At 39.4% G+C, this 26704-nt stretch overlaps 1 protein-coding gene across 3 annotated transcripts in view; it reads left to right on the top strand.

Moving 5' to 3' along the window:
• The first annotated feature begins 4647 nt into the window (after positions 1–4647).
• CAPN7 (calpain 7) overlaps positions 4648–26704 on the top strand; it is a 32198-nt gene continuing 10141 nt past the window's right edge. The window contains exons 1-16 of one of the 3 annotated variants that reach the window (XM_040062449.2): positions 4648–4813; positions 8799–8907; positions 9572–9729; positions 11951–12018; positions 13097–13297; positions 13786–13872; positions 14556–14682; positions 15013–15098; positions 16769–16862; positions 18423–18569; positions 20213–20319; positions 21857–21977; positions 22233–22377; positions 23874–23973; positions 25595–25730; positions 26151–26226. In XM_040062449.2, the coding sequence (XP_039918383.1) occupies positions 4712–4813; positions 8799–8907; positions 9572–9729; positions 11951–12018; positions 13097–13297; positions 13786–13872; positions 14556–14682; positions 15013–15098; positions 16769–16862; positions 18423–18569; positions 20213–20319; positions 21857–21977; positions 22233–22377; positions 23874–23973; positions 25595–25730; positions 26151–26226 (1864 nt within the window). In that variant the 5' untranslated portion in view covers positions 4648–4711. Of the gene's footprint in view, positions 4814–8798; positions 8908–9571; positions 9771–11950; positions 12019–13096; positions 13298–13785; positions 13873–14555; positions 14683–15012; positions 15099–16768; positions 16863–18422; positions 18570–20212; positions 20320–21856; positions 21978–22232; positions 22378–23873; positions 23974–25594; positions 25731–26150; positions 26227–26704 lie in introns of those variants that run through there. The other 2 variants (XM_040062467.2, XM_040062458.2) reach the window with 2 other exon arrangements.

The raw sequence follows: 26704 nt of genomic DNA on the forward strand, positions 1-26704 counted from the left end.
GGCCACTCCTTTCTCATTTTCATATTGATGGGCGCATTTTTTCACAGGCAGAGGAAGGATAATGAGGGGTTTTTTGACCTTTGGTCAAGCTGAACTATAGGACTTACAGATGAATCAAAGGCAGAATAGAATCTTGACACTCCAGCATTGCTACCTCTCCACAAAAGTCCAAGCAGCAGCAAAGACTCTCTGATCCCTGCCCAGTAGTCTGCTTCCATCAGCATGTTAAAACCATACATCATTGTCTCCTCGAAGGACCAGATTCACACTTCTAACAAGGCCTGCTACACCTGGGTGAGGAGGATTCACATCTCAGGGTCCATACCCCTGTACAGAGGTGTCAGTGCTCCTCTGTGTTTCACTGGGACACCACTGGGCTGGGAGGCCTCTGCTTCACCCCACACACAGTTCTTAAGCCTTGCTCTAGCCAGGTGCAAGACAAGCATCTCAGCTCACGTTGCTCAACCAGCCTCAACAATTCTCTGCAGCAAGCCTGGCAATTTTCCACCGCCAGTGATACAAATAGTCTGGTTTGTGAAAGCCTGCGACAGAAAGTTGTGCAAGGATCTCTCCTGTATATGTAGTAAACAGCCTGTGAAATTAAATCACAGGGGAAAAAACAACCACATTAGGTACACAATGACAGCTGCTAAACCCTTAATCCTTTCTCAGAAAAGCTAAGTCATTCTGGAGAGTGTTCAGAACTTTGGACAATGCTAAGCAGTGGGTAAAAGTGCAAACAAAGTGTTAGGCATCATTATGGAACACAAGAAAACAATGCACAAGGATAAAAAATTAATAAGACAACTCTAATACTGCACACCATCCTGGTCACTACATGTCAAAGGAAACATCGTGAGATTGAAAAGAGATTAGATGTGTGACAAAAGAAATAATGGTAGAAAGAGAGAGTAAAGAACAAAAATTGATGGGCAAAATAAAAGATGTGAGTGATAGGATCATGATTTTTTTATAAGCGGGGGAGAAAAGGTTAAAAAATGCACTGAGAAACAGCATGGAAGTGGGCTTACTGTTTCGGTTTTGGGTTTTTTTCAGTGGAATGTCATACAACAAATTTAAACATCCCCACAAAATATTTTGATTGCCAAAATCAAAATGTGCTAAAGCAACAATTAGACTAATTAATTGAAAATAAGCCAAGCAAGCAGTATCAGAGGCAACAATGCGAGTTCAACCCACAGTCTACAGGAAGCTGAGATAAAACACTACTTTGACTTTATCTTATTCCTGTACTCTTTCAACAGGCATCAACTACACTCCAGTCAGAGGAATAAAGAACCAGAGTAACTCCTGGTCTGACTCTGTATTGCCTCAACAGAGTGAAAGTAACTGTGGAGGAATTGACAAATCAGATCGTATAGAAGGTTTGTATCTTTGGGGTTTTTAATGCCTGGCAGGGGGGAAGCACTAAAAGCATTATAAAGCATTAAAAAGCTTTGGCTGCAGTCAAATGAAAATAGGTATGGCAATAAGCAAAATTTAGGTAAGAAGCATCACCAACAAGCAAACATCTATCCCTACAACACACGTTTGAAAAAATGAGGAGAAGAAGAGGCAGAGAAGCAAGAATCAAAATCAGGAGGCAGGAAAGAGGAGCTGGGAGACAGCAAATTACAGCATTATGTGAGACAAAAGGAAAAGAGGAATGAAAGTATCTCCAGAGGAAGGACAAATGAGAATGAACTGATTCTGTCATGTTAGCAATGAAAAACTATGACACAGCAACAGAGACCTGAATTTCTTCATCTGTTACTGCCTCTGCAAAAAGGCATGGGAATAATATTAAGACAACTCATATAGAGCTATGATCTTCCCAGAGAATATTGGCTGCAAAAGGCAGGCAGGAAGGAAAGAAGGCAAGCATTAGATGAGATTAGGAAGGAAGGCACATAAGGTAAGTAAAAGGCGGGATGTAAGGGATACTCAGAGCAAATATCACCAAAGGGAGGAAAAACTGAGGCAGGGGAGAACCTGGATGTAGAATTAGGATTTGTGACAGTGACAGTTAACCATACAAAAATTTAAATGTCTGGGATATATCAACATCAATTGAAAGAAATTATTCTTCTTCATATGGAAAGAAAACAGGCCAATTTTAATGTCTGGCTCCAAAAGTGAAACACCACTACAAGCAAAAGGCAAAAAATTGATATGTGTGAAGTCTTAGCTGCAGTCATGGCCTTAATAACTTACTGTATTTTTTGTACCTTTAAAAGCCTTTTGTAGAATTTTACAGAGGTTTAGTAAGAAACAGAAACACACAAACCATTTATTATCTGAAAAGGGCTAATCACAGTGACCATCAAATAGTGAAAAAATAGTTCTTCAAAGTGACATTGTGAATCACGATTAGCTGGAAGAAGTCTTAGCTTATGCTACAGAATATATGGATTTGGCATGTAGATTTAAGTAAGGAACAGCATTATCTGTGGTTCTGCTCAGTTCAGCCTCCTTTTCATCATGCATGTCACTCTGAATACTTCAGAGCTGCATTTGATCCGTACGTCTGAAGCCACGATACACAAATTAATTTTAGGCTGTGCAAGTTACACCACTATGTCTCAACATCAAATTGAAGCAGAAACTGACTGAAACTCCTTCATTTTCATGGTATCATTAGGGATATATGGAACAAATAGAGCTTTACTCAGAAAACCCCTTTAGTGTAATGTGAATCTTTCCTTTGCTCAAACCCCAGAAAATATACTTTGAAAGAAAAAACTCAAAGCAACTAACTTTATACGCAGCACATCCAAAAAGGAACACTATGAAGAATACAAGAACTTCCCCCTTTATAGCAGATCACAAAACCCAAGTTCCTTTTTGCACTACACATTACTGTATATAAATGCAGTCAGTAAAGCACAAAGGGGATAAGGAACAGAAGAAGATGTAATGGGAACACTTTACTCCATACTTAAGAAAATTACAGGGAAAATAACAGATTTCAGTATTTCAGTACCTAATATTCCTGCATTTAGCTGCATCTCTAACTAAATCTATAATCAGAGAACAGGCTGAAGAGACACACATGAAAGAGAGCTGCAGAATAACTTGCCAGACAGTATTTTTGTACCTCATGAAAACAGTGCCTTGCAATAAGCTGTATTTTCAGACAGAAAGAAAAGCCTGTAGAATCACAGAATTGTCCAGGCGAGACGGAACCTCGTCCAACCTTGTGTGGGGAGAGGAGCATAGATGAGACTAGCACCCTGTCTATACCCTCCTGAAAACCTCCAGCAATGTCCACAGGGAGGCTGTTCCAATGAACAGTTGATGCTTCTATAATTTTTTTCTTTTTCTTATGTCAAGATGAAGCCTCTCCCAGTGCAACCTGTTCCCATTACCCCTTGCCACACGGCTCCTTGTGGAAGGACCCCACTCCTCAAGAATCCCACTCCTCAGATTTCCCCTAACTACCTCTTATGGTAGGAAAAAAAAAAAAAAATCCTGAACATCCTAGCTAAGCAATCTAGATTACAAAACTGCTAGCCTAATTTTTTGTTTGTTTTAATGAGGATCATTATAATAAACATGGGTTTTTCGTTTGCTTTCCAGTTTACACCTATATGACAAACAGATGCACATTGGAAATGCTCTCCTTTAAAGGCAACAAAAGCCAGCCTCAAGGGGATTAACCATGTCCACCTCTATTAAAAACTGAGAAATGGAAAAAAAAGAACATCACCACTCTGCAATCCCTGGGCTGCACCTGCTTCCTTCACCCATGATTGACAACCATGGGAGAGAAGGGATGGAATAGAATCCAGGGAAGTGATTTCTTCACCGGTACTCGGCACTGGTGAGGCCACACCTTGAGTGCGGTGTCCAGTTCTCCAGAACACAATTCAGGAAGAACATTGAGGTGCTGCAGTGAGTCCAGGCAGACAGTGGAGCGATGGAATTGGCGAAGGGTCTGGAACACAAGACCTGTGAGCTCCCTGCTGAGGGAGCTGCGGGTGTTCAGCCTGGAGAAAAAGAGGGGAGACTCTTTTCTCTCCGGGGAGGCCTTATTGCTCTCTACAGCTCCCTGAGAGGAGGCTGCATCCAGGCGGGGTCTGTCAGGGACAGGACAAGAAAACGTGCTGTACCAGGGGAGGTTCAGGTTGGACATTAGGAGGAATTTCTTCACCGAAGGAATGACTAGACATTGGAATGGGCTGCCCAGGGAGGTGGTGGAGTCACCGTCCCTGGAGGTGTTTAAGGCTGGAGGTCGCACTTAGTGTCCCAGTCTGGTTGACACGGTGGTGTTCCGTCATGGGTTGGACTCGATGATCTCAGAGGTCCAGTCCAACCAAACTGATTCTGTAATTCAGCAACCACCGCCCTGGGCGCGCTCCCGCCTCAAGCGCCTCAGGCAGGCGCGAGCTGTTCCCGCCCCCGCGGCCCCGCCCGCCCCCGCGCGCCCGGGCACGCGCAGTGCGGCTCCGGGAGGGCGGCCGCTGCCGGGGCGCGCGGGCGTGGGCGTGCGGTGGGCGTGGCCAGGCGGGGGGACGGGCCGCTCTGGGAGCCGATGGGCGTGGCCATACGCGCGGCAGGGCGGGCGCGGGGGCGCGGCCAGACACGGGGGCGCGGCCGACGGGCGCGGCGCGGCCAGGGAGGCGGGGGAAGCGGGCGGGCGGGCGCGGGGACTGGGTGGGCTTCTACCGGCGCTGTCGCCGCTGCCGCCGGTACCGGGAGGGCGCCGGCCATGGACGCCACCACGCTGGAGTTGGACGCGGTAAAGTTCGCGCAGCTGGCGGTGCAGCGGGACCAGAGCGGGCGCTACCAGGAAGCGGTCTTCTACTACAAGGTACGGCGGGGACGCGCCGGTTCCCTCGGGGCGCCGGTGTCTCCTTCCCCTCGCCGCGGGCCGCGTGATGCTCTTGAGCTGCCGGAGGGTTCGCGCTCCCCCTTTGGCCCCCCGAGGGCCGGAGAGGAGCGTTCGGCACCCCCGCGGCCCGGCACGGCCCTGAAGGCGGAGAGAGGCGCGCTGGGTCAGCGCGGCCGCCCCCGCCCTCCCCCGGCGGGCGTGCCTCGGCGGCGAGCTGCTCGGCCCGGGGAAGACGAGGCGGTGCCCGCCGAGACGAGAGCGGAAGGTCGTGCGTGAGCGTCGAAAGTTTGTGTGTCTCCGGAGGAGCCGCGTCCTTCAGGGCGGGTTGCGAAACGCCTTTTCCCTGCGTCCTGTTTTTAGGTGGGAACGAGCGCTGCCCGTGCGCGGATGTTTACCGACAGGCTTAGGGGTAGCACTGCAGGTTCCCTGCTTAAGAAACGGGAGCGGGCGCTTCTTCCAGCTGCTGAAGACGCAGCCCCTTCAGTGCTTCTGGGAAGATTCATCGTAACCTAAAAACGTCTCTGGTTTTACACTTTTATTCCTGGCCTCTCCCCAAGCCCTGCCAGGCCAGTTATATGCTAGCGGTGTAAGCGCTGGACGTTTTGGAGAAGCGCAGGTGGGCATACTGCCGCTCCTGGGTGTGCAGCTGGGATCAACTCTGTTGTACAGTCATCAAGTAAATAGAGAGGTCTGTGGTGAAATACAAGATGCTCAGCAGTATGACAGCTTAAGATCACAAGCTGCCAGTGACAGGTTTTTAGCTTCTTGTGAATATTCTTTCCATTAAGGACCAAATTTTATTGTTTCAGGTTAGTGTAGCTAAGAGTATAATGAGGCTGATTCAGTGTCTTACTCGATATGTGTAGGCTTGCTACTAGTATTTAGTAGCTTTTTTTGCAACCATTAGGCATTTTTCACCTATGTAAATTGTCTCATTTTGTTGTTTTATGTGGCATAAAGCTGCATTAAAGTTCTGTGTGCCGTTGACTTCTCACATGCGAGAAGAGTTCTCTTTGAAGCCTCTGTTTATCCTTATCATAGTAATCATTCCACAAATTCCATTATCCTGACAAAGTCATTCTCTTCCAGTAACTTGATAAGAGATCTGTAACTGACCTTTTATTTCATGAGTACAAGGTGTCTGTGAAATGTTTAAAAAGCATAGTGTTAATATCATGGCAGCCTATGCACGTAAATGGGAAAGAACAGGAAGAAGAGTCTTTTTTTCTTTTTTTTTAAACCCACTTGTTATTTTCGTGGGGGCTACATTTATGTATGTATAGTTTATATATGCAAAAATTATAGTTGCCCATAATAACACCGATAAGCTCTGTGTTCATCAGCAGCAGTGTGGGTGCCTGGTCTGATAGCCATGTGCAATGTTGCTTTAGTACAGCGTATTTCTCCTTTTATCTGGAAGAAATTACTCAGTGCTATTCAGAATGAAAACATACTTTGGTGCAAATAGTCACACTTGTCTGCTTTTGAACATAAAAGTGTGTGGAAAATCTTTTTCACATACTGTATACAGGTGATGTTCTTGCTAAGTGGAAAAATGTACCCCAGCAGTCTTGGTGCGCTTGAGACAAGAGTGTAACCTAGATATGTTTGGCTTTCCAGACATTGCCTGAAGAATCTCTGCCATGTTAGATTATACAAAATAGTTACAAAATGTCATTTATTACTTCAGGGATACTTTATTTATTTATTTATTTGTTTATGTGTTTGTTTATTCCAGCGCAGTGGAAGTAAGCTCTGGCCTGTCACCAGCTTTCTTACCAATTGCTCTAAGAAGTTCAAAGCCCACTGGTGCAGTTACTAAGCATGTGGGAAAGCTTGGGTACTAAACTGGTTTCTGCAGAAACTTGACCTTAAGGATGAAATATGGAAAATGCTACAGTCGTTGCCATGTACAACTCCAAAAGAGGCCTGTGTGAATGGAGTTGCCTATGGTTAGCAAGTGTGCTTGGCTTCCTGCTATCATGTAACTTTGATAGATGCCTAGAGGAATGCTGCATATGGGCCAGCTTCAGGCAGCTTGCTAATTAATGGTGCTCTGCAGAAATGTCAGGATCATATTTGGACACCGATGACTTCAGCCAAAACTGCTGAAGGCTGTTGCTAAGTCTGGCTGTTGACCAGCTGTTAGCAGCTTGCAGACTGATGATCAGTAGTTAGCTTAGTGTGATTGTGGCACACTGCTTGTGACAAATAATAGTGACATTGGAGAGATTGTAAATGCTAAGTCTGAATTGCACATCCATCTGGTCACTGGAAACAGCTGGCGTGCTGGCTCCACAAGCACTCTCTCAACTGCTTCAGTCCTTTGCGGGTTTGGTTTATTAAAGACTTGTTTCCATTATGTTTACTTCTTAAAGCCAGGCAAAACCAATTGTGCTTGAAATCACAGAAACAACATCAATTATACGCTGTTTTTGTAGCATTGTAGCACTTTGTAGCATTGGTTTGGAAATCCACATTTGTTCTTTGCATCATATGTAGACCACATACCTTTGTGATACAGCACCTGTTTTTCAGTCTGTACTTGCAGGATGGCACAGACAAATATACCTATCCTTTGAGCCCGTAGCTGTAGTGCACTTTTTTCCCCTGGAAAAAATAGTTATGTGCTACACCTTAATGGTGGTTAATTGCTACGTACAAATGGTACTTCTGCTTACCCTTCAGTGGCTGTGGATGTTTTATGTGATGTAATATGGAGGTGGATGCCGGCTGGGAGCATGCAGTACCAGGTTCTGTGATGTTTCTCAGTGAAAATTTATCCTGATAACAAAACCAGGCTGCATCAGGATCAGTTTTAAATTTGGACAAACTAAACAGATGGATATGGGAGCAAACTGCTAACCTTGACCAAAATAAAGGCCGTAAAACACACAAGGGAGCCCTGGCTGTGGATCTGTGCTTGCCCTATGCAGGGCAGCCTCTCTGAGCACCATCTCTGTGAAACAGCTCTCTAGTTACTCTTCTGCTTTCTGCCTTGCATCCTGCCTGCTACACGACCACCTCGTTGCCTCTGTTGCTGGTGGGAAGGCGAGCACTGCCACAAAAGTGGGGTTTTTCCCATGTCAGTAATGAGAGCAAAACAAGGTTCCTGTCCTCATTTTTGTGGGGTGACAAGTGTTGATTCTCCTGAGGGTTTGGAGACTGTGTCGGCTCTGGCAATTTATTGCAACCCTGCCAAAGCTTATGTGTTTTTCATAAATTCATTTTCCTTGTGAAGGGATAGACAGCTTATGCAACTGAAGGTGTTTTTACTTTCTAGATGTGTACAGTATGGAAAAAGCCTCAATGTGGGTAACGTAGTGTGCTTCTGAGCCAGAGGCCTACGCTCCCTCCTGACAAGAGACTTCCATCCAGTATTCTGTGTACATATAAACATTTAAAAAAACAAGTTTGAGAAGCTAGGAAGCCTCACGTTTGTAGACTTTCCAGACTGGATAGCTTTATCTAAGTAATAAGAATTTTAAAAAAATACTTTCTAAACAAAAATTCTTGGTGTTTGATTTTAAAAAGCTTTTATATTTGTTTACTTTCTTTATTACCAGATTAAATGCAAATAACTGGAATAACTACTTTTTTTTTCCTAACCTTAAATCCTCAGCTTTAAAACCAAACTGATTTCAGTGCATGCTTGAAGAGTTTTACTTAAAATCTCCTAATTTCATACATTACTATATAAAAAGGCCTAAGATCTGGTCTTACGGAACTTCTGAATATTTTTATACTCTCATAGGTTGTCTCAAATGTGAGAAATTAAACATGATCTCTCTTATAACTTGAAACTTTTTTATTTTGTGCAGAATTTCCCTGCAGCCACAGAGTCTTTTTGCAGGTGTAAGGGCTTGCTTTCGTGCAACTCATGGCTGCTGTAGGCCCTGTGTTTGTGGTAAGTGATTTTCTAGGCAGCAAACATTAACTTTGTCTCCAATTCTTCTCCCTGCAGGAAGCTGCACAAGCCTTGATTTATGCTGGGATGGCTGGGTCCAACTTGGAAAATATTCAAGAAAAAATAAATGAGTACTTGGAGAGAGTTCAAGCTCTCCATTCAGCAGGTGGGTAAGGAGCTTTCTAATTAAACCTCTGCTTAAATTAATTGAGTGGAAAGTTGTTTGCTGCTGTGAAATATGTATCAATGGTGTTTGCTGTGTTTTTATTATTCTGATTTTCTTGTCCTTTGTGAAGGACCACAAATACCATGAGCACATCAGTGCTTTGAATTCTGATACATCATAAATTAAACTGAGACTGACTTTCTAAGGACTTAGGTGTGGGTATTCTTTGTTTTTAAATATTCTGAGGAGCCACATCTGCGGAGCAAATGTGAGAAAGGCCATTCATAAAAGTATTAAGTGTCATGGACACCTAAGGAACTTGTATATTGTCATAGATAATTGTCATAGGGTGACTACAATAATGTATTTTCACAAATGATGCAATATTTTACATAATTAAACATTCTTGTTCTCTGTGTAGTATGAAAGAGATTTTATTTACTTTATTTCACATCTGAAATATCCTGAGAACTAACCTCTGCTTCAGGGAAGTGTGATGGTGTTTCCTTGTCCTCGCATAGATGTTTTTAGTAAAGTTTAGAAGTTTCAGGCAAGAAATAGTCATTTCCCCTCTGATTAGAACTGCTGCTGTTTTGGTGGTGTGTTCAGGATGTTTTTACGTGTCAGCTGCCGTAGAAAGCTAAATACTTGTTTTTTCATTTAGTTCAATCACAGAAGACAGACCCTCTGAAGTCAAAACAACAGCTGGACTTGGAGCGTGCTCACTTCCTAGTTACACAGGCTTTTGATGAAGATGATAAAGGCAATGCAGAAGAAGCCATAGAGTTGTACACAGAAGCAGTGGAACTCTGTTTGAAAACAGTATGTTAAGCTACAGGTTAACTTGGTGGAATTATGTGATGGTAAGAAATTCTTCCACTCTCACAAATGACTGACCCTTAAAGGCTGGCTTGAAAATGGAGTACCTGTATTTGTAAGAACTACCTTTTAATTTTTTTTGTTTGTTTCACCATTTTTTTTCTTAATGTTTCTTCCAGTCGTTGTTACGTTGCTATACAACACTGTAAATTTATGGGGACTTGTCATTTATGTGGGGTTTTTTCTGAACTGGATTATACTAAAATCTAGAAATATTCTGTAATTTTTTCATGTTGATTTTTGCCCTGGAGCAAGTACCACAAAAACAGAAATTAAAAACGGTTAAAAATGAAGATGACTTGCTAATGTGTCAGCTGTATTAATATCTGACTACATTAGAGGAAGTCATTTAAGGGAAATTTGTGTGTGTAACATTTTCTGAAAATGTAGCAGTCTACTGATGCCAAAAGTATTAAAAATGCTACTTGATTATTCAAGTGTTCAACACTAAAGCTGTTATGAGTGAATTCACTTCACACTGAAATTAATATGTATAAATTGGCCATTACATAAACAGTGAAGAATATAGTTACAGGTACTGCTTTTCTCTGTTAAGTCCAGTTGCCTTAACTAACTCATTACAAGAAGAGCTCACCATCATAATGTAACTCCACCAAGTCTGTTTTTCTTTTTCTCTTTTTTCAATGTTACAATGTAAAAGTATTTGTGGGTTGTTGAGGGAGTTATATTACTGTTGCTACATCCTCGAGTAAATGCTTTCCTCTGAATTGTTAACAGGTTTTACCTAGGCTAAAACCTCTGGTGATAGTAGTGTAACCAAGAGTTAGTAGAGCTGCTCTGGTTTTTCCACTTGAGCTGTTGGAGCAGAGCATTTTCAGTGCATTATGTAACATTTACTGCAGCAGCATGCTCCTTTTCCTCTGCTGTGTTCCTCTTTCTGTTGTGTCAGTGCATGCAAATATTACTGAAGTTAATCTGAAAATATTTCATATCAACAACTGCATTTGTTGCGTATTTCATTTAGGTACAAGATAGTGTTTCTTTTAATCTTGACTGCCATATTCTTTTGTTGATGTGATGTTTGTTCCTTAGGGTGACCCAGAAGTATGTTCTTCTTCCCGGGATGAAAGGAGATTTAAGGAACTCTGCTCTCTTGAAGTTTTACTCCTGTCTTTCTCCTCAGTATGCTCAGGGGCAGAGATTTGTTTCTTCCTTACCCTTGAAGTACTCAGGGAGCAGCCATTGCTCCTCTTTTGTGGCTGATTCCTAGATGAGTGTGCTAGTGTTCCGTTTCCATTACTTACCTTCATAAATCTTTAAAAGTCTTTGCAACCAGGAACCCCAGAGTGTTATTTATTTGCAAATGAAATTAGTTGCTTACAGAAGGTGTTTCTAGTTTTGTTTCTTGGGGTGAGAATAGCTTGCTTTTTGTATCCTCAGTTGACTCCCTGACCTGGAATAATTGGTCAAGGCACAAAGCTAGAACCTGAAACCTGCTTGTGGCTGCCACAGGAGAAGCCACGCCTCATGTTGTGCCTCCTGCAGGTTGTTTGGCTGCAGAAGTCATGCTTCACCTGTAAGGAAGACAAAAGTATAAACTGTCATAGAAGATCTCCCAAATGGGAGCAGAAGTTAACACTCTTCACATCTTTGTCACCCTTTCCTAGGTTATTTTATGCTTTTGATTGCAAGTTAATAATGTTGTTCTTGCATCTCTGTCTTGTTTGTTTGAAAACAAGCTTACTTTAAAAGGTAAAAATTTTTGAAAGTAAACATTTTAATTTTTTTCCTAAGTTACCATGATACACATGTGGGGAAAAGAATCAGAGCACATCCAAGCTCAACAGTATGTGCAATGTTTTGTTTTGTCTTCTTTGCCAATAGTGTTTTAATACAGTTAATTTTTCTGGCAGTTTTTTTTGTGTATCCACTGTTTTCCATGCTGAAGAATTTTAGACATAACTTCCATTCTATAAAAATTTCACTAGAACAGCAAAATGATATTTGCTAACATAGTATTTTTTTATGCTGAGTTAAAAAAAAAGAAACAACAAACAAAGCAAAATATTTGCTCATTTCAAAAAGAGAATTGGAAGAAATAGCTAGTAACTCTTTGCTGTAATCTAGAAGTATGACAACTGAGCTTATAAAACATGCTGGTGGTTTTTGGATATGCAGATTTTTCTTTTATTTTGCATTTCAGGCTACTGAAACCTCAGAAGCAGGCCTCCAGTCCAAACTGAAACAGCTGGCTGGACAAGCACTGGATAGGTGAGTACTGCTAATGTTAGCAGATATTTGCTCTCAGGTCTAAGTGCACCCTCTGGGTTGGATTCTCAGTCTGACACGTCTGTGTGGATTCTGTGTAGACTAAAGTCCTGCAAGGTTCACCTTGGAGCTAGTTGCCAGCTGCCTCACTGCTGCATGTAGCAGCTGTTGTGCCAACCCTCTGGGAATCTTGGGACATGCAGAATTAGGAAAGGACTGTGTGCTTGTTAGAACAAAGCAATACTTCAGAGATATAATCCAGAGTACTGTAATTATTGGCCTCTATAAAAGATGCTGAATTCGGGTTAGCATGAAGTTAAGGTGTCAGTGTCCCTTCATAAGGACGACAGCTTGGAAACTGGGAAACACTTTTCTTTACAATAGCAATCTAATTGCATAGTATAGGTGTAGTGAAATCTCTGTCTGAACAATTTACACAAGTATAAATTCAATGTACCTCTTTGTAGATCAGCTCTGTGATGGTGAATCCCAGACTGTGTTGCGCTAAGTTTCAGTGTAAGCTGGGGTTTAGCACTTATGAGTCTGTGTTCAGAAAAAAATCCCAGTATTTTGTATGTGTGTGAGTATCCAGCAGCTTAAAGAGCAGTAACAAAATACGGCTCCTGAATACACAGCTCACAGGTCAAGCAGTTGAAAGTCTGTGAGAATGCTCAAGGGTTTTACTACTATTGTACCTGCTAGACAAAATAAATCTGGAGGATGCAGATCAGTTTTCTCTCTGTGTTTCAGTGATCTTGTTCTGAGATTCCACATAATGAACATTTACACAAATTCTGGTATTAGCATAATTTAGAGGCAATAAAAATCTAACGAGTTCTGTCAAAAGTAGCTTCTGTGAGTTGGAAATGCTATGTTTAAATTGATTCAAGAACAGAAAAATATAGAAGTACCAGCATCAGAAGTTGATTTTTGTTTTTTAGGAGAAGTAGCAGTGGTCAACTTGGGCATTTGCTCATTCCATTTAATATATATGGGAACATGAACCAAGAAAATCAGTAATAGAACTGTAATTATATTTTTATCACTGTTGGAAAGAAAATGCCTTCTTTATTTGCTTTAGAGCAGAAGCCCTGAAGGAATCTATGTCAAAGTCATCTCAGAAAGAAAAGTCAACTGCATCCAAACCGAGTCAGCCGGTCAGAACGTTCTTTCCATTGGGACCTGATTTTTCTTTAAATGATAAACCACAGACAATCAGAGCAGTACAAGCTAGTGAATCTCGAGGTCAGAGATACACTGCAGAGGAGATTGAAGTACTCAGGTAAGTCAAAGATTTTCCAAAATGAGTTCATGAGAAGTCTGGCTCTGAGAAGCCAAAGTGCAAAGTTGTGTTTTTAGATTATACAACTGCTACTTCACTGGAGATTGAAGGAGCATAATATTTTATATGACTCTGCCTTCTATTACATCCAGTTCCTTTTACTTTGATTTTTATTATAGGTGAAATAAACTACAAATAATCCATAACACAAAGTTGTGACTTTTGAAAACTCTCAAATACATAATATTCAAGAGATAGCTGTCTCAGTTTCAGAAGGACTATTATTACTGGTTTTTAAAAACTTATTTATTAATAACATATTAAAATTAACATATTAAAAACAAACCTATCAATCATCTTCTGAAGATTAACCTGAAGAAGGTAACAATAAAAACTTATTTTATTGTTACCTTCTTCAGGTTAATCTTCAGAAGATGATTGATAGGTTTGTAACTCCTTTTTTTTGTTGTTTTTCTTCCGACTTATAGGAAGACTTCAAAGATTAATGGCATTGAATATGTACCTTTCATGAGTGTTGATCTGAGGGAACGTTTTGCCTTCCCTATGCCTTTTTCGTAAGTATGCTTCAGTTCATGAACTTAATTTTTGTTTTTATTTTCAAAACTTTTCCAAATTTGGTATTTCTGTGTTTTCTTTTTCAGGGTTTAAAATTGTTTACGTAGGCTTTTAAGTATAATTCAGGCAGATATATTTAGATACTACAACTTCCTTCTTTCACTTTGAACTTAAAACTTTATTGTAAGCTGCTCTGTAGTACTTCTGCACTCATTTCTTTAAGCCTATAAGGATGATAATGTATTTGGCTTTTTGGATTATTGGGTTGGGCTGGCAGCTTGAGTCTGTTTTCTGATGCTGCTCCATGCTAATGAATTTAGCTCTGTTGCTCTGTTGCTTGTAAAATGCAGGTGATAGCTGTTCCCACTGTAAAGGGCTGTTCCAAGGAAGAATGATGTATAACAGCTAGACTTTCATTCATAAGTAATAATAAGTTAAGATTACACAGCTTTAATAGACAAAGACATTTGGAGTTGCTGAATTTTCTTAACATTTTTGCCTTTTTCCCCCTAAAAAATCACAAACTTAGAAACAGTGTTCCTTGAAATTGTTTTACAGCTGTGTAAATGTCCTGTGCATGTTTTGCACCATCTATAAGACATATGTAAGACTGCACATACTATAAAAGGCTCTTCTAAACTGTTATTCATTTATTTCTACTTTTTTTCTCTCTTCAATCTAGTGACAAGTGTGGAAAACTACCATTATCCCCCAAGCAGAAAGCAATGTTTGCCAAGTGGGTGCGACCAGACGACATAACAAATAACCCTACCATGATCTATACTGTATCAAGTTTCAGCATAAAACAGGTAAATTGGTCCCAAAGGAAAATGTGTGCTGCTAGTGGTTTGTCATGGGGGGACTTCGTTGTACAAAAAGGAATCCCCAGATATGAGAGTGCTTTCCTTGGCCCCTCTGAGGCTAAATGAATAGAAAAAATTTTGCTCTGTAGGGGCCTCATGTTGAGCAAGCATACATTTTCTGCCTCTTTAATAGTGGCTTTGCTTCTTTTGGTTTAAATCCTTCCCTTTTGAAGAGAACTACTAACTGAATGTCTTCCTTCCCTCCACACAACTGCATTCATCTCTCAGTATCTGAGTTATTAGCAAATGTCCTCACTGCTTTTCTTTTCTTTATAGACAATAGTGTCAGATTGTTCTTTTGTGGCGTCACTAGCTATCAGTGCAGCATATGAAAGAAGATACAACAAAAAATTGATCACGAGGTAAGTAGCTGCTGCTTTGTAAGATCTTTTCAGGCTTAATACTGCCAGGCTTTCACAGTATGTTCTGTGACATCTGTACACAGTAAAAAATACCATTTGTTTCACCTTCATCTCCCTTGGACTCATGTGGTTTCAGCACTTCTAAGCTGGAAGCCAACTTTATATTGAAACAAAGGTTTTTAAGTCTAACAGCAAAAAGCTGTTATACAAACGTTCCTAATAAAAATTTTGAGTCAAAATTGGGAGCAGATTGTGAATTCATTCACCATAGACATGTTCAAAGAAACAATTTTCAGACATTATATACGTTCTAATACCCAAGTTTTTTTATAGACACTCCCAAAAGTCTGCCCAATTTATTGCATCGTGGTATAGGTGTTCTGTTTCTTCGGCCAGAAAATCTCATCTATCTTTGTTTAATGGATAACCCAAGTTTTATCCAGCCAAGCAGTGCTTTATTAAATTTGCTGTCTTAGGTAGACAGTTACCATTGATTAAGTTTTCTGGGGTGTAACAAGCCTATGAAGTGGCTCCCTTACTGCACCTGCAGTGTATTAATCAAGTTTTCAGGGGCATATAGGCCTTTGACTCCTTAACTTGCTCAAGGTGTAGTTTTCTTCTTCTGTGACATCTTATTAATCTCTAGTTATATGATAACAATTCTTTATTGAATTTTGTTCTTCATTGTTGATTAAGTTCTCTAAGGGGTATGGGTCCATGGAGTTCCTTTCTGCAGGTGCTGTGAGATAATTTCTCAGGGTTTTCTACTGACACTCAACCAAGACAGATCTAAATCAAAGCCAGCTAAAATCACAGTCAAACAGTCTAACTAATTAAGCATAGTTCATTGCAAAATTTTTTAAAAAATCACGAGACTCCTGGCTAATTATGATATCACTCACTGACAATATATGTATGTATAAAGACACTGGAGTCTAACTTCAGATGTGCTTTGAGGAGTAAGAAATGGTTTGGAAGGATTTTGTATTTGTTTGTGATTTTTAAAAAACATTAACTTAATTTCTAATGCTCTCTAGTTTAATTTTTCTACTTTGTTAGCTGCTGTCCCACAGATGGTCCATTTTACAACTCATTGTAGAGTTAATGTTAACAACACTCAATTGGCATCCTATGATAAATTTGCCATGGGTTTTCTGGACTTCACTGGGAGTCTCTTGCCAGACCAAGTGTGTGAATGTTTTTGGAGTGTTTTGTTTTAACCTGTTCTTCTTAGAACTGAATTTGCATTCTTTTCAAGAGCAGCAAGTTCTGCGCTGCCTTCTCCTTCAAAAGTTTGACTCGTCACTCAGGCAAATACTGTGTTTATATTATAGATTTGTAAATACTGCTTGTTTAATTGTAAGATAAAATTGCTTGCCTTGCTTCTATTTGAGAAACAATAAGGTTACTTATATTCTTTTTGCTATTATATTAAGTAGAAAGCTGCAGCAAGAGCAGGGCCTGAAAAAATAAAACCTATTTAAACTTGATTATTTTTACTAAATTTGAGTTGCTCTTCATTAAAAATTCCATATTTCTCTTCAGTGTAAATTCCATAAACAGACTGTGTTAATCCCACTTCTATCTTTATAAGTATAGGTACAGCCAAGTTATTTATGCCATAATTTCTTAATTTTCTTTTTTTTTTTTTTTTTTTTTTCTGTTAACAGTATAATTTACCCTCAGAATAAGAAAGGAGAACCAGAATATAATCCATGTGGTAAATACATGGTGAAGCTTCATATCAATGGTGTTCCTAGAAAGGTAAATGTTTTTGGGGAACTTAGTACTGTTACTGCATAAGCCATGTGTTTTAAAGGCTTGATCAGCTTCACTGTGAGGTGCTTGCATAGCAAAACCTTTAGGCAGGTGTTTTTGGAGAGCAGTTTTTAACTGTTGGAGATTAATTTTTGGTTTTGAAGTATGCAACCACATAGTTCTTCTGTCTGTAATTCTGTAGGCATTCATAAAAATAGCCTTACATTAAATTCATGTTAAAAAATGCTCTATATTACTTAACTGAAGTGTGAAAACCAAACAGGAGCATAGCCATGTATCCCCTGTTTATGAACTGGATGTGCACTCTTCCACTCCGTCTTAGAAAGAATTAAAAAATATGGAGGGACCTACCAGGAAGAGTTTAGATAGGAAATGACCATAGAGGAATAACTCGACTGATAACTCAAGCAAGGCCTTGCTTGTCTACAGATTTTTTATAAGAAGAGGAAATGCCTGAAGATGAAACTTTACAAACTCACAAACAACTTCATTTTCTTTCCAGTGCAATAAATAAGAACATAAAATAATGTATTTCTCCATATAATACTTAACTGTAGCACAGATCATAGTCACTGATGAATGCTTATGGGAGTTCAGAAGTTGAGTTGTCATATTCATGGGATAGGGAAGTAGGGAGAAACTCCTCAAAGGCTCTTGATTGTTAAGATATAACCTCTGGGTCGGGAAGTCCTTGAGCTGCAAAATTCCAGAATCTGAATGTTTCAGGACAGCATAATTTTTGTCTCTGCCTTGCTCTTAATATTCTTTCCAAAGTATCTCCTAATGGCTGAGTTTTGTCAGGATGAATGGCCATTTGCTCTCCTATGAAAAGGTCTATTCATTCCTGCACAGATAGGATTTGACCAGAGAATGTGCTGTGTTGGTAGCCTGTATTTGTAATAGACCAGTGCCAACGGGAAACTGAAACATCTGTTAACAGAAACTGTTTCAGATTACTGCAAATATGCAGTAAGAATCTGTAATGATGATGAACATACAGTACCTAATTTAAAGAAGATATGTTAATACTGTCAGAGCTGCTGCTTTGAGGTGTTCTTCCTTTTCAGAGAGAAGAAACTTATATCTGTAACTAGAGGCTATGAAAGTGATATGACACAATTTGCTTCCTTAAAGATAAATAAATATTTATTCCTCTGCTGGCTACCTCCATGCTCTGGTTCCTGATTAGATGAGGAATGTTGTTAGGCTTTTCTTTACTTTTTATGCTTGTAATTGCACGGAACCTTTCTGCAAGTGCCTTTTGCGGGAGCTATTGCACACTTTGTAAGAGTGTACTGTCACCACCAGTCAAGGCAGCCACTCACGTGGCACCCAGTTAGACCAGTGCACCCAAGAGCTGGCAGGAGAATTTCTTGTTCGCTTGGGCAAACCACTGCAGGATTGATAGGTGTCCATATATGAGAACAGTGGTCAGGTCTGGCTGTGTCTGAGAAGCTTTGTATTAATGAGGGTTTGGTTTTATTTTCTGATTACTTTCAAAATACTTTATTAGATTTATGATGATTTTTCATTCATTTCACACAGGTAATCATAGATGACCAGTTACCTGTTGATCATAGTGGGGAACTTCTCTGCTCTTATTCCAATAATAAGAATGAATTATGGGTGTCACTAATAGAAAAGGCTTACATGAAGGTCATGGGAGGATATGATTTTCCTGGATCAAATTCTGTAAGTATGAGATTATTTCTAACAGGAAAAAATTCCACTTAAATAATAATGGGTAAAATAATTTCCTTCTAGTGAGACCAGAGTGAGCAGCTGGGGAGACAGGTATTTGGTTTGACATTTTCTTGATTTTTTTTTTTCTGTTCCTTTCTTTCACAAATATTTTTAGCTGTACTTAATGAAATTATTCTGTCAAAACAGAATGAGCAAGACATCTTGATGGTTAATCTTAGTTCTTGGACTTCAGTATTATTGATGCTTGTGGGTAGGAAGTGTTTATATAATAGACTCTAGATGGAGGTGTTGGGTGAAGTCGTAAATTCTCTTTCCCCATGACAATACTGCTGATTTTGGTTTCTATCTCTTTCAATAAATAGGACAGTTCTCCCTCATTAGGTAATGGAGTCAGCTAGGAAAAGAACAGTCTAGTTATGTAGAAGGTCTGTATAGAGAGAGCAAGTACTTTGATCTGTGGAAGTTTGTTTATCAGATTGTTCCACTCATCTCCATAAATATGCATTGGGTTTCTATAATGTGGTTACTAAAAAAGCAGTCAACATACATCATGCAAGTGACATGCAAGTTATTCTTTAAAGAGGGATGGTTTGCTGAAATGAGTAGCCCACATAATTTGTTACTTAGGAAGCCTTTATGATTTTAACTTTATACTATTAAAATTTTAATGGTTTTTTTTTCAATTCATGGTGCTAATTGGTGTCTTGACAATCACATTCTTGGTGGGTATACTCGGTAATCATCACCTCTTGAAAAATTGTTGTGGAGACAAATGAGGCTTTATGTAAGGGGTAAATGTAGCACACATTTTTATGTGTCAGGCTGCTTTGTTTTGAAGGACAAAAGCTGGTGAGAATTACTGTGTTTTATTCCCACTGTCATCCTCTAACTTGCTGTCTAGGAACAAAGCTTGACTGGTGACATTTAATCTCCACTCTTGCTGCCCCCTCCATTTTCCACTGGATTCCAGCTTCCTTCTGTAATCAGGGTTACTTACAATCGGGCTGTCTTGTACTTTTAATTCCTCAGGTTCCCACCCCCTAGTGCCGGTTATTGACACTTCAAGCATTTACAGTCTCTGCCTTTGCTTTGAGGAGTACAAAGCAAAAGAATAGGAATTAAGCAATATTTCAAGGAGTTGGGAGATTAAAGCATCTTTTTATGGAAATACATGTCAGTGTCACCTTTACCAAAAAGAATAAAAAAACCAAATTCCGAGTTTTAGAAATAAAACATAAGTTATTTAAAATGCATATATAATGGCAAGGTACCAAATAGTGCTTCTGAGATACACTTTAAAAATCTGTAAATCAATGAAATAAATAGAACACATCAGACAATTGAGCATGACTGATATTTCTGATATGCTTCCATTGCTCTGGAATTCGAGTTTATTTCATCAGTTCACTTTCCAGTTTTTTGGGGTTTTTTTTAAGCTACTTGGAAATGTCCTTGTCTGATCAAAGAATTTTTTGTTTGCTAGTCTTAATCTTGAGCCTTTTATGCATAGAGCTGTACTGAAACTTTTGTGTACTTAATTTCTTTCAAAGCTTTTTATAAGTTGTGTACCAACATCATATGTTTTTATATGGGTTATCTGTTCTGATTTCTTTTGAATACTTACATTTCAGAATATTGATCTCCATGCACTGACAGGTTGGATACCTGAAAGAATTGCTATGCACTCTGACAATCAAGCCTTCAATAAGGATAGCACTTTCAGAATGCTTTATCAGAGGTAGACATTTGCTCTTTCCTAAATAACTAAAATGCTTGCTGTGTAGTAGCTGTGTTACCACTGTAAAAGCAGTACAATCACCGCAGATACTTCAACAGCATTTTGTACTGCTACAAATTGTGCTTTATAAAACCTCCATGTGCTTTCTGGAAGCGAAAAAATTGAGGTATTGGTGGCTTTGATAGAATGGAAGATTAAAATACTGGGGAATTTTGTGTGATGGAATTCTTCTTCTTTATGTAAGAATATAAAAACATAGTAACCCTTTTCCTCGATAAAGAAAACAGAATATAGAGTCAGAGAAGAGCAGTTTGGAACCAGTATACCAGTTATATTATAACTGGTACCAGTTATAATATATACCAGTTAAGTGTTTAAAAATAGGGAGGATGTGTGTTCTGTGTTTCCACATAGTTCCCCAGAACTATATTGTATCTGCTGTCCTTAGCAAGCAGATATAATACAGTATTTCTAATTGTATCACAAGATTTGCCCCATCAGTAAATCTCCTGGAGGGGCAGCAAAAGTCTATCAAAACTGCAATACTGGTTTTAACACCTGCCATAACAGTTGGATTTGATGGTCTTAAAGGTCCAAAGAAAATGATTCTATTATTTTGCTAATGGTGAAAGATACATCTCTAAATCATAATTGCCAGGTATACCAAGTACTTTGATTCGTTTCGAAATGGTTTTGTGCAGCTAGTGTCTTATGCATTTCAATGCAATGGAAGTGGGTTATTCTATTTACTGAAACATCTGCATCCATAAGTCTTTCTACAATGTTTTTTCAGTTGCTTAGGAACTCTCAGAGCTGTCAGCAATTTTTCAGATATTTTGTTGTTGTAATTTGAAGGTGTGACTGAAGTTAGGATGGGATCTAGCCATTGGAACGTTGCTGTTGTTCACCTGTGCTAGAGTGAAAATGTGTTGATCCATGCAGTCCAGTGATCCTGTAATCTGTCTAGGGACACTGCGTATGTACTTGGATTTTTAGCTAGGCTGGAAACATGTCAGTGTGTTTTCACAACAGTAATTGTTCCAGAATTAACAATTGCTATTCAGAACATTAAACTTGAGTATAAACACCTGCAAAAATATGGAAGCATGAGCTTCTCATTCTTCAGAATCCCCAGGGGTGTGACAGGCTTGATAATTTGCTAAATGCAGTCATTGACTAAGTGAAACCACATTTGTGCTCAGCTGTGGATCTGTGAAGAGTATCTTAGAAGTGACACAGGCTGACCTTCAGGTTGATAAATGCTGAATTTTGTTTATGAAAATACAAAATTACGGTAAAATAATATTTTTTAAATTTAAACTGTATACTTAGTTCCGAAAGAAAAATAGTTCCACTTTCTCAGATTTTTTTCAGGTGTGATTTTTGCTGCCAAAAACCCCTGTATCCCAGTTTTTCTAAAGCAGCTTCATGTTAATGGGCAGTGTACAAGTACAAACATGCTATTGCAGTGTCTGGCCAATGTTAGATTGCAACTTGTGAGATTTAATTAAGCTTTTTTTCACCTCTTTTTGAACAGATTTCACAAGGGAGATGTCCTTATCACAACAGCAACAGGAGTGATGTCTGAAGAGGAAGGAGAAAAATGGGGTTTAGTTCCAACCCATGCATATGCAGTCTTGGATATAAGAGAATATAAGGTATCAAGTGAAATTGAAGGTGTTTTCAAACTCCTGTTTGAAACCTACATGTGTTTGTAGGTTTACCCTAGATGGGTAGCTACTGATTTTTTTGCTCTAATGGCTAATATGTTTTATTTTGTCTTGGACTCCACCAGGAAATTTCAAAAAAACTTAATGATTCTGTGGTTTTGTGATCCATATAAAAACCACTTTCAATATGTAAAAGTTACCGTGACAAGATGAATTGACAACTTTATTTTGTGGGGTTTTTAGGGACTTCGATTTCTTCAGCTAAAAAATCCCTGGAGCCACTTACGTTGGAAGGGACGATACAGTGAAAACGACACAAGGAACTGGACCCCAGATTTACAAAAATACTTGAACTTTGATCCCAGAACAGCTCAGAAAATAGACAATGGTAATAATGTTTTAAAAGTCATTATCTGTTCAAATAGTATAGATCTTTGTGGTGTATCCCTGCAGGAAGGTGGAAAGGAGTGCATATGCACAAGGAGAGTGAAACAAATACTGGAAAGTAAATAGTCCAAAAGTTTAGGAAGTGTTTGTGTATTTAAATTTGTCATTTCAGGTTTGTCTGGGGTTTAAATAATGTAGACTGTAAAATGTATAACTCAAATTCATTGACAAGAAAGTACCTCCTTGGTTAAGTGTGCTGTCTCATTATGTGAGAGTTCAGTGCAAAGAGAATATTCTGACAGTAAGCTGTGAAATGCTGCTTTTTAATACATGAATGGATTTTTGTGGGTTTTTTTCCTCTCCGACATTTTCAAATATGTATCAACGTGCTTCCTGTAATCAGTATTTAAATCAGTCTTTCTGCTGCAGCAGCTGCATTTTACTTTCAGAAAGATGTTTCTGCTTTTTACTGTGTCCTCGTTGCTGTCTGCAAATCTCTGGGGGAGCCCTTTTGTTCAGTGCCGCTGTTTTTAAAACACTATGTCTCCAAGTCCATTAGATTATAGCATTTATTGATAAGCTGCATTTATTGATAAGCCTGATGAAGACTTTTGATTCAAACATAAAAATAGCAGCCCTGGATTTGTGGCAGTTAAGAGATAATAGCTTGTTATTTATTTACCAATTCATTTAGTAAGTAATTTGTAGCATCTAGTAGTTAAAATTTTATGTTAAATTACATCAGTAATTCTAATGGAGTTATTCCTTCTCATTGGATTTACACTTTGGTCTTCTTGATTTTGTGTAGTTATTATGACTGGTTTTTAGTGCTGCAAGATCTGCAATTGCCTATGTCAAAGGCATGATTTATAAGGCTGCTACCATTTAAAAAGTTCATTCCACTAGGAATTTGTTGGCTTGAAGGCACTGTTGTTCGCTGGAGTTGCAATTAAGGGCGCTATGGAGAATTAGAATAAATGCAAGAGAACGTTGCAAAGATAAAGCAAATTTAGGGTGCAAAAACAAGTGTCATAGGTGTTGGATGAAATATCTTAGAAATACATTTAAACATATTCACATGTTGGTTGAATTCTCAGTTGTGCTAGATGACTGCTGAAGTAGGTTGTTGAATTGAAGGAACCTGTTTGACTGTGTATTTTACTTTTTTGTTTTTAGAAACTTAGGAAAGAGGTCAGAGTCACCTAATGATGTCTCTTTCAAAATAGGAGATTTTCTCATACCTTCCACTTAGTCCTTGAGAATGGAAAAGCATTCTGACACCTTCAGAAAGTCTCTGATAATAAGCAGAGACTAACTTGTTTTTTTTCTTGCTTTAACTTTGTTTGGGGGGCAAGTCTAAATTTAGCAATTTAAGCAGCACAGACATTACTACATTTTGCAGAAATGTTGGCTTAGATAAGCTGTATCGTTTGCTCAGAAAGACTTTTGAGAAACAAGGTATCTGGTAAGAAAATAATAACAGCATTTCCTTTTCAGGCATTTTCTGGATTTCCTGGGAGGACCTGTGCCAGTACTATGATGTTATTTATTTGAGTTGGAACCCAAGTCTTTTTAAAGAATCTACGTGTATTCACAGGTTGGTCCAAAAGATAAAATTTCTGTTTCAAAATCTCAGTACGTGTTCTGATGTGATGTTTCCTTCCTTCCATTCTTCTAGGTTACAGCTAGGAGCTTGAATTCCAAGCTGAATTTGAGCCTGACTTTGCACTTTCTCAGCCCTGACTTTGTTTTTGACTACTTCTGTAATGTCAGTGGAGCTCAGTGACCCTTGTGATGTTGCTGTGGAGCTACAGTTGTGTAACCAGATTCTGCCCTCAGTCCCACATCCCCCTATCAGAATAAAAATCAGATTTTTGTGCAGTCCATGTCTAAGCAGTGCCCAGACAGTCTCAAGTGACCTAGTTATTAGTTGGAAGTCATTTTTCTGGCCACTTGCAAGTGAGCTGTGTGACGTGTGTTGTCTTTATAGGGTGTGTTCACTGACATCAGGGTAGTTAAACCAGTTCTGGGTTTTAGCAGTTGTAGTTACCATAAATCATCTTCCTTGCCTGCTGATTTGTTTTCTGAGTATGATACCTGTCTCTTACGAAATATCCATTACATTCAGGGGTTTTGTCTCCCAGTTTGAGGATAAGTGTGTGTATCTGTGTGTTGGTTTTGGAAAGCAAGGGTTTCTATACTTCTCCACTCCACTAGACTGCAGTTTGTCCCTGCATCCACAGTGTGACTGCTGAGCTTATCTCTAAAGGCTCCTTCCATCTTTGCACTCCAGTTATTTCTAAAATACACTGTGGTGATGTAGCAAGAGAGATGATGTGTGTGCTAATGTCAGAGCTCACCTACTGGTCTGTCTGTCCTTACGTTATCAGTGATTATTTTCCCTCTGTGTAGGGAAAAGCCTTAGCACAGTGGCAGTTGCCATAAAATGCAGAGCAATGACGGTGGTAATTTGTTAATGCAACCTTTCACACATGCTGTTCAGTTTTACAAGTGTGAGAGGGACAAGGAGACTTAGGAATAGCTGTATATGCTTCTGTTTCCAGTATGCCACTCTTTGTGTTCAGTCATCAGCACTTTTTTTGGGGTTTTTTTTCTCACTGTATTTTTCTTGTCTTGACACTTCACAAGGCAGCAGGCAGATTCTGCAGTAGGGCACCTCAAAGATCTTTAACACTTCCAGCAGAGCACCCTTCCAAGCATGAAACAGGGCAAATTTTAAAATAAAAATTGCCTCAGGGGAAAAAAAAAAAATGGAGGAAAAAATTTGGCAAGCTTTTGAAACCAACCATAGCAGATAGATAAATAGATAGATTTCTACAGTTACAAAAGTGTAGGTGTTTTTCATTTAATATTGGTGTGTGCAGTCATGGCTGTGGTTGTGTAGCCCAGGCTGCATAAATGGTTCAGCTTTTTCTGTGCCTTGTGTGGTTGCAGTCACCAGCCAGACTCTTTGTATTTAGCATTTTTTATTACCATACATGTATTGTGATGAACTAATTTATAAAACAAGGTTCTAAGATAGTGTTTCTGATGTGACTGTGTTATGTAACCCTTGCCATAGATTCCAGTAGAAAACCAGGCTTTGGTAACTTGTTACTGATAATATCACGCTCCACGTATGTGTAGGTATTTGGAGTTGGTTTCAAAGCACAGATTGGTTTCTTACTGGTCTAATAACGTGTCTGTATCACTTTCAGTACGTGGGACGCAAAGCAGGGCCCGGTGAAGGACGCCTACAGCCTGGCCAACAACCCTCAGTACAAGCTGGAGGTGCAGTGTCCACAGGGTGGTGCTGCTGTCTGGGTCCTGCTCAGCAGGCACATCACTGACAAGGTGCTGGTTCTGCGCTGCGAGCTCTGCCACAGCTCCTGTAAATCTTTCTGTATGGCTCTCTCTTACTAGTATATTACTGCCTGTGTTCAGGTGTGTATGCCCGTGTACGTGGAGAGTTTTTAAATTCAGCAGGTATATGTACCTCCAACTGAAACAGAGTAAAATTTGAGCTAAGTGATTCTATTCCACCATAAAGGTTCTGAGGTAACTTTGAATCCTGGGGCCTGAATAAGTTAAATTAGTGGATGTTTGTTTACTTCAGGCATTTGAAAAAGAATTCCGTTTGATATCCCAATACAAATACCAAAATCATATTGTGTGGTGATCAAAGGGATGGTAGAAGGTGTAGTTGACTTGATTAAGCATTCATGATGTTTCATAGAATTGCATCATTCTGATTTGTGGGTTTTGTTTTTATAGGATGACTTTGCACACAATCGGGAATTCATTACAATGGTTGTATACAAGACTGATGGCAAAAAAGTTTACTACCCAGGTTAGTGTACCTTAATTGTCAAGAAACCGATGCTCTAAATAAATGAAGAAGCACACAGAAGTCTGTGGAGAGGAAAGGCACTTCTTGCTTTCAAACTAGATGCCTCATTAGGAGGTCAGTCTTCTGAAATCATTGTTTTGCTCTGTTTGATCACACTTAAGGTCTACACTGAAGGAAAAGGCCATTCTACACATGCTGTAAGCACTCTTAAGAGGTCTGCATAGTCCTGCTGACACTTAGTTTGATGCAACATTTTCTTTATTTTTTGTGTTTATTTTTCAGTGCCAATAATTAATGCTTAGAGGGAACAGATGTGTGTTAGTTTCTCTGATAGCATAATTATTTCCTGCATTTGTGCAATTATTTAAAGGTCTACAGCTGCCACAAAATTAAAATAATTTGGGTTAATCGTCCCATTAACTTGGCTTAGTAAAGTACCTAAGCAAGCTTATGAAATACAGGTGAGCACTTCAGCATA

This window comes from Hirundo rustica, chromosome 1 (assembly GCF_015227805.2).
Source record: "Hirundo rustica isolate bHirRus1 chromosome 1, bHirRus1.pri.v3, whole genome shotgun sequence".
NCBI classification, from domain to species: domain Eukaryota; kingdom Metazoa; phylum Chordata; class Aves; order Passeriformes; family Hirundinidae; genus Hirundo; species Hirundo rustica.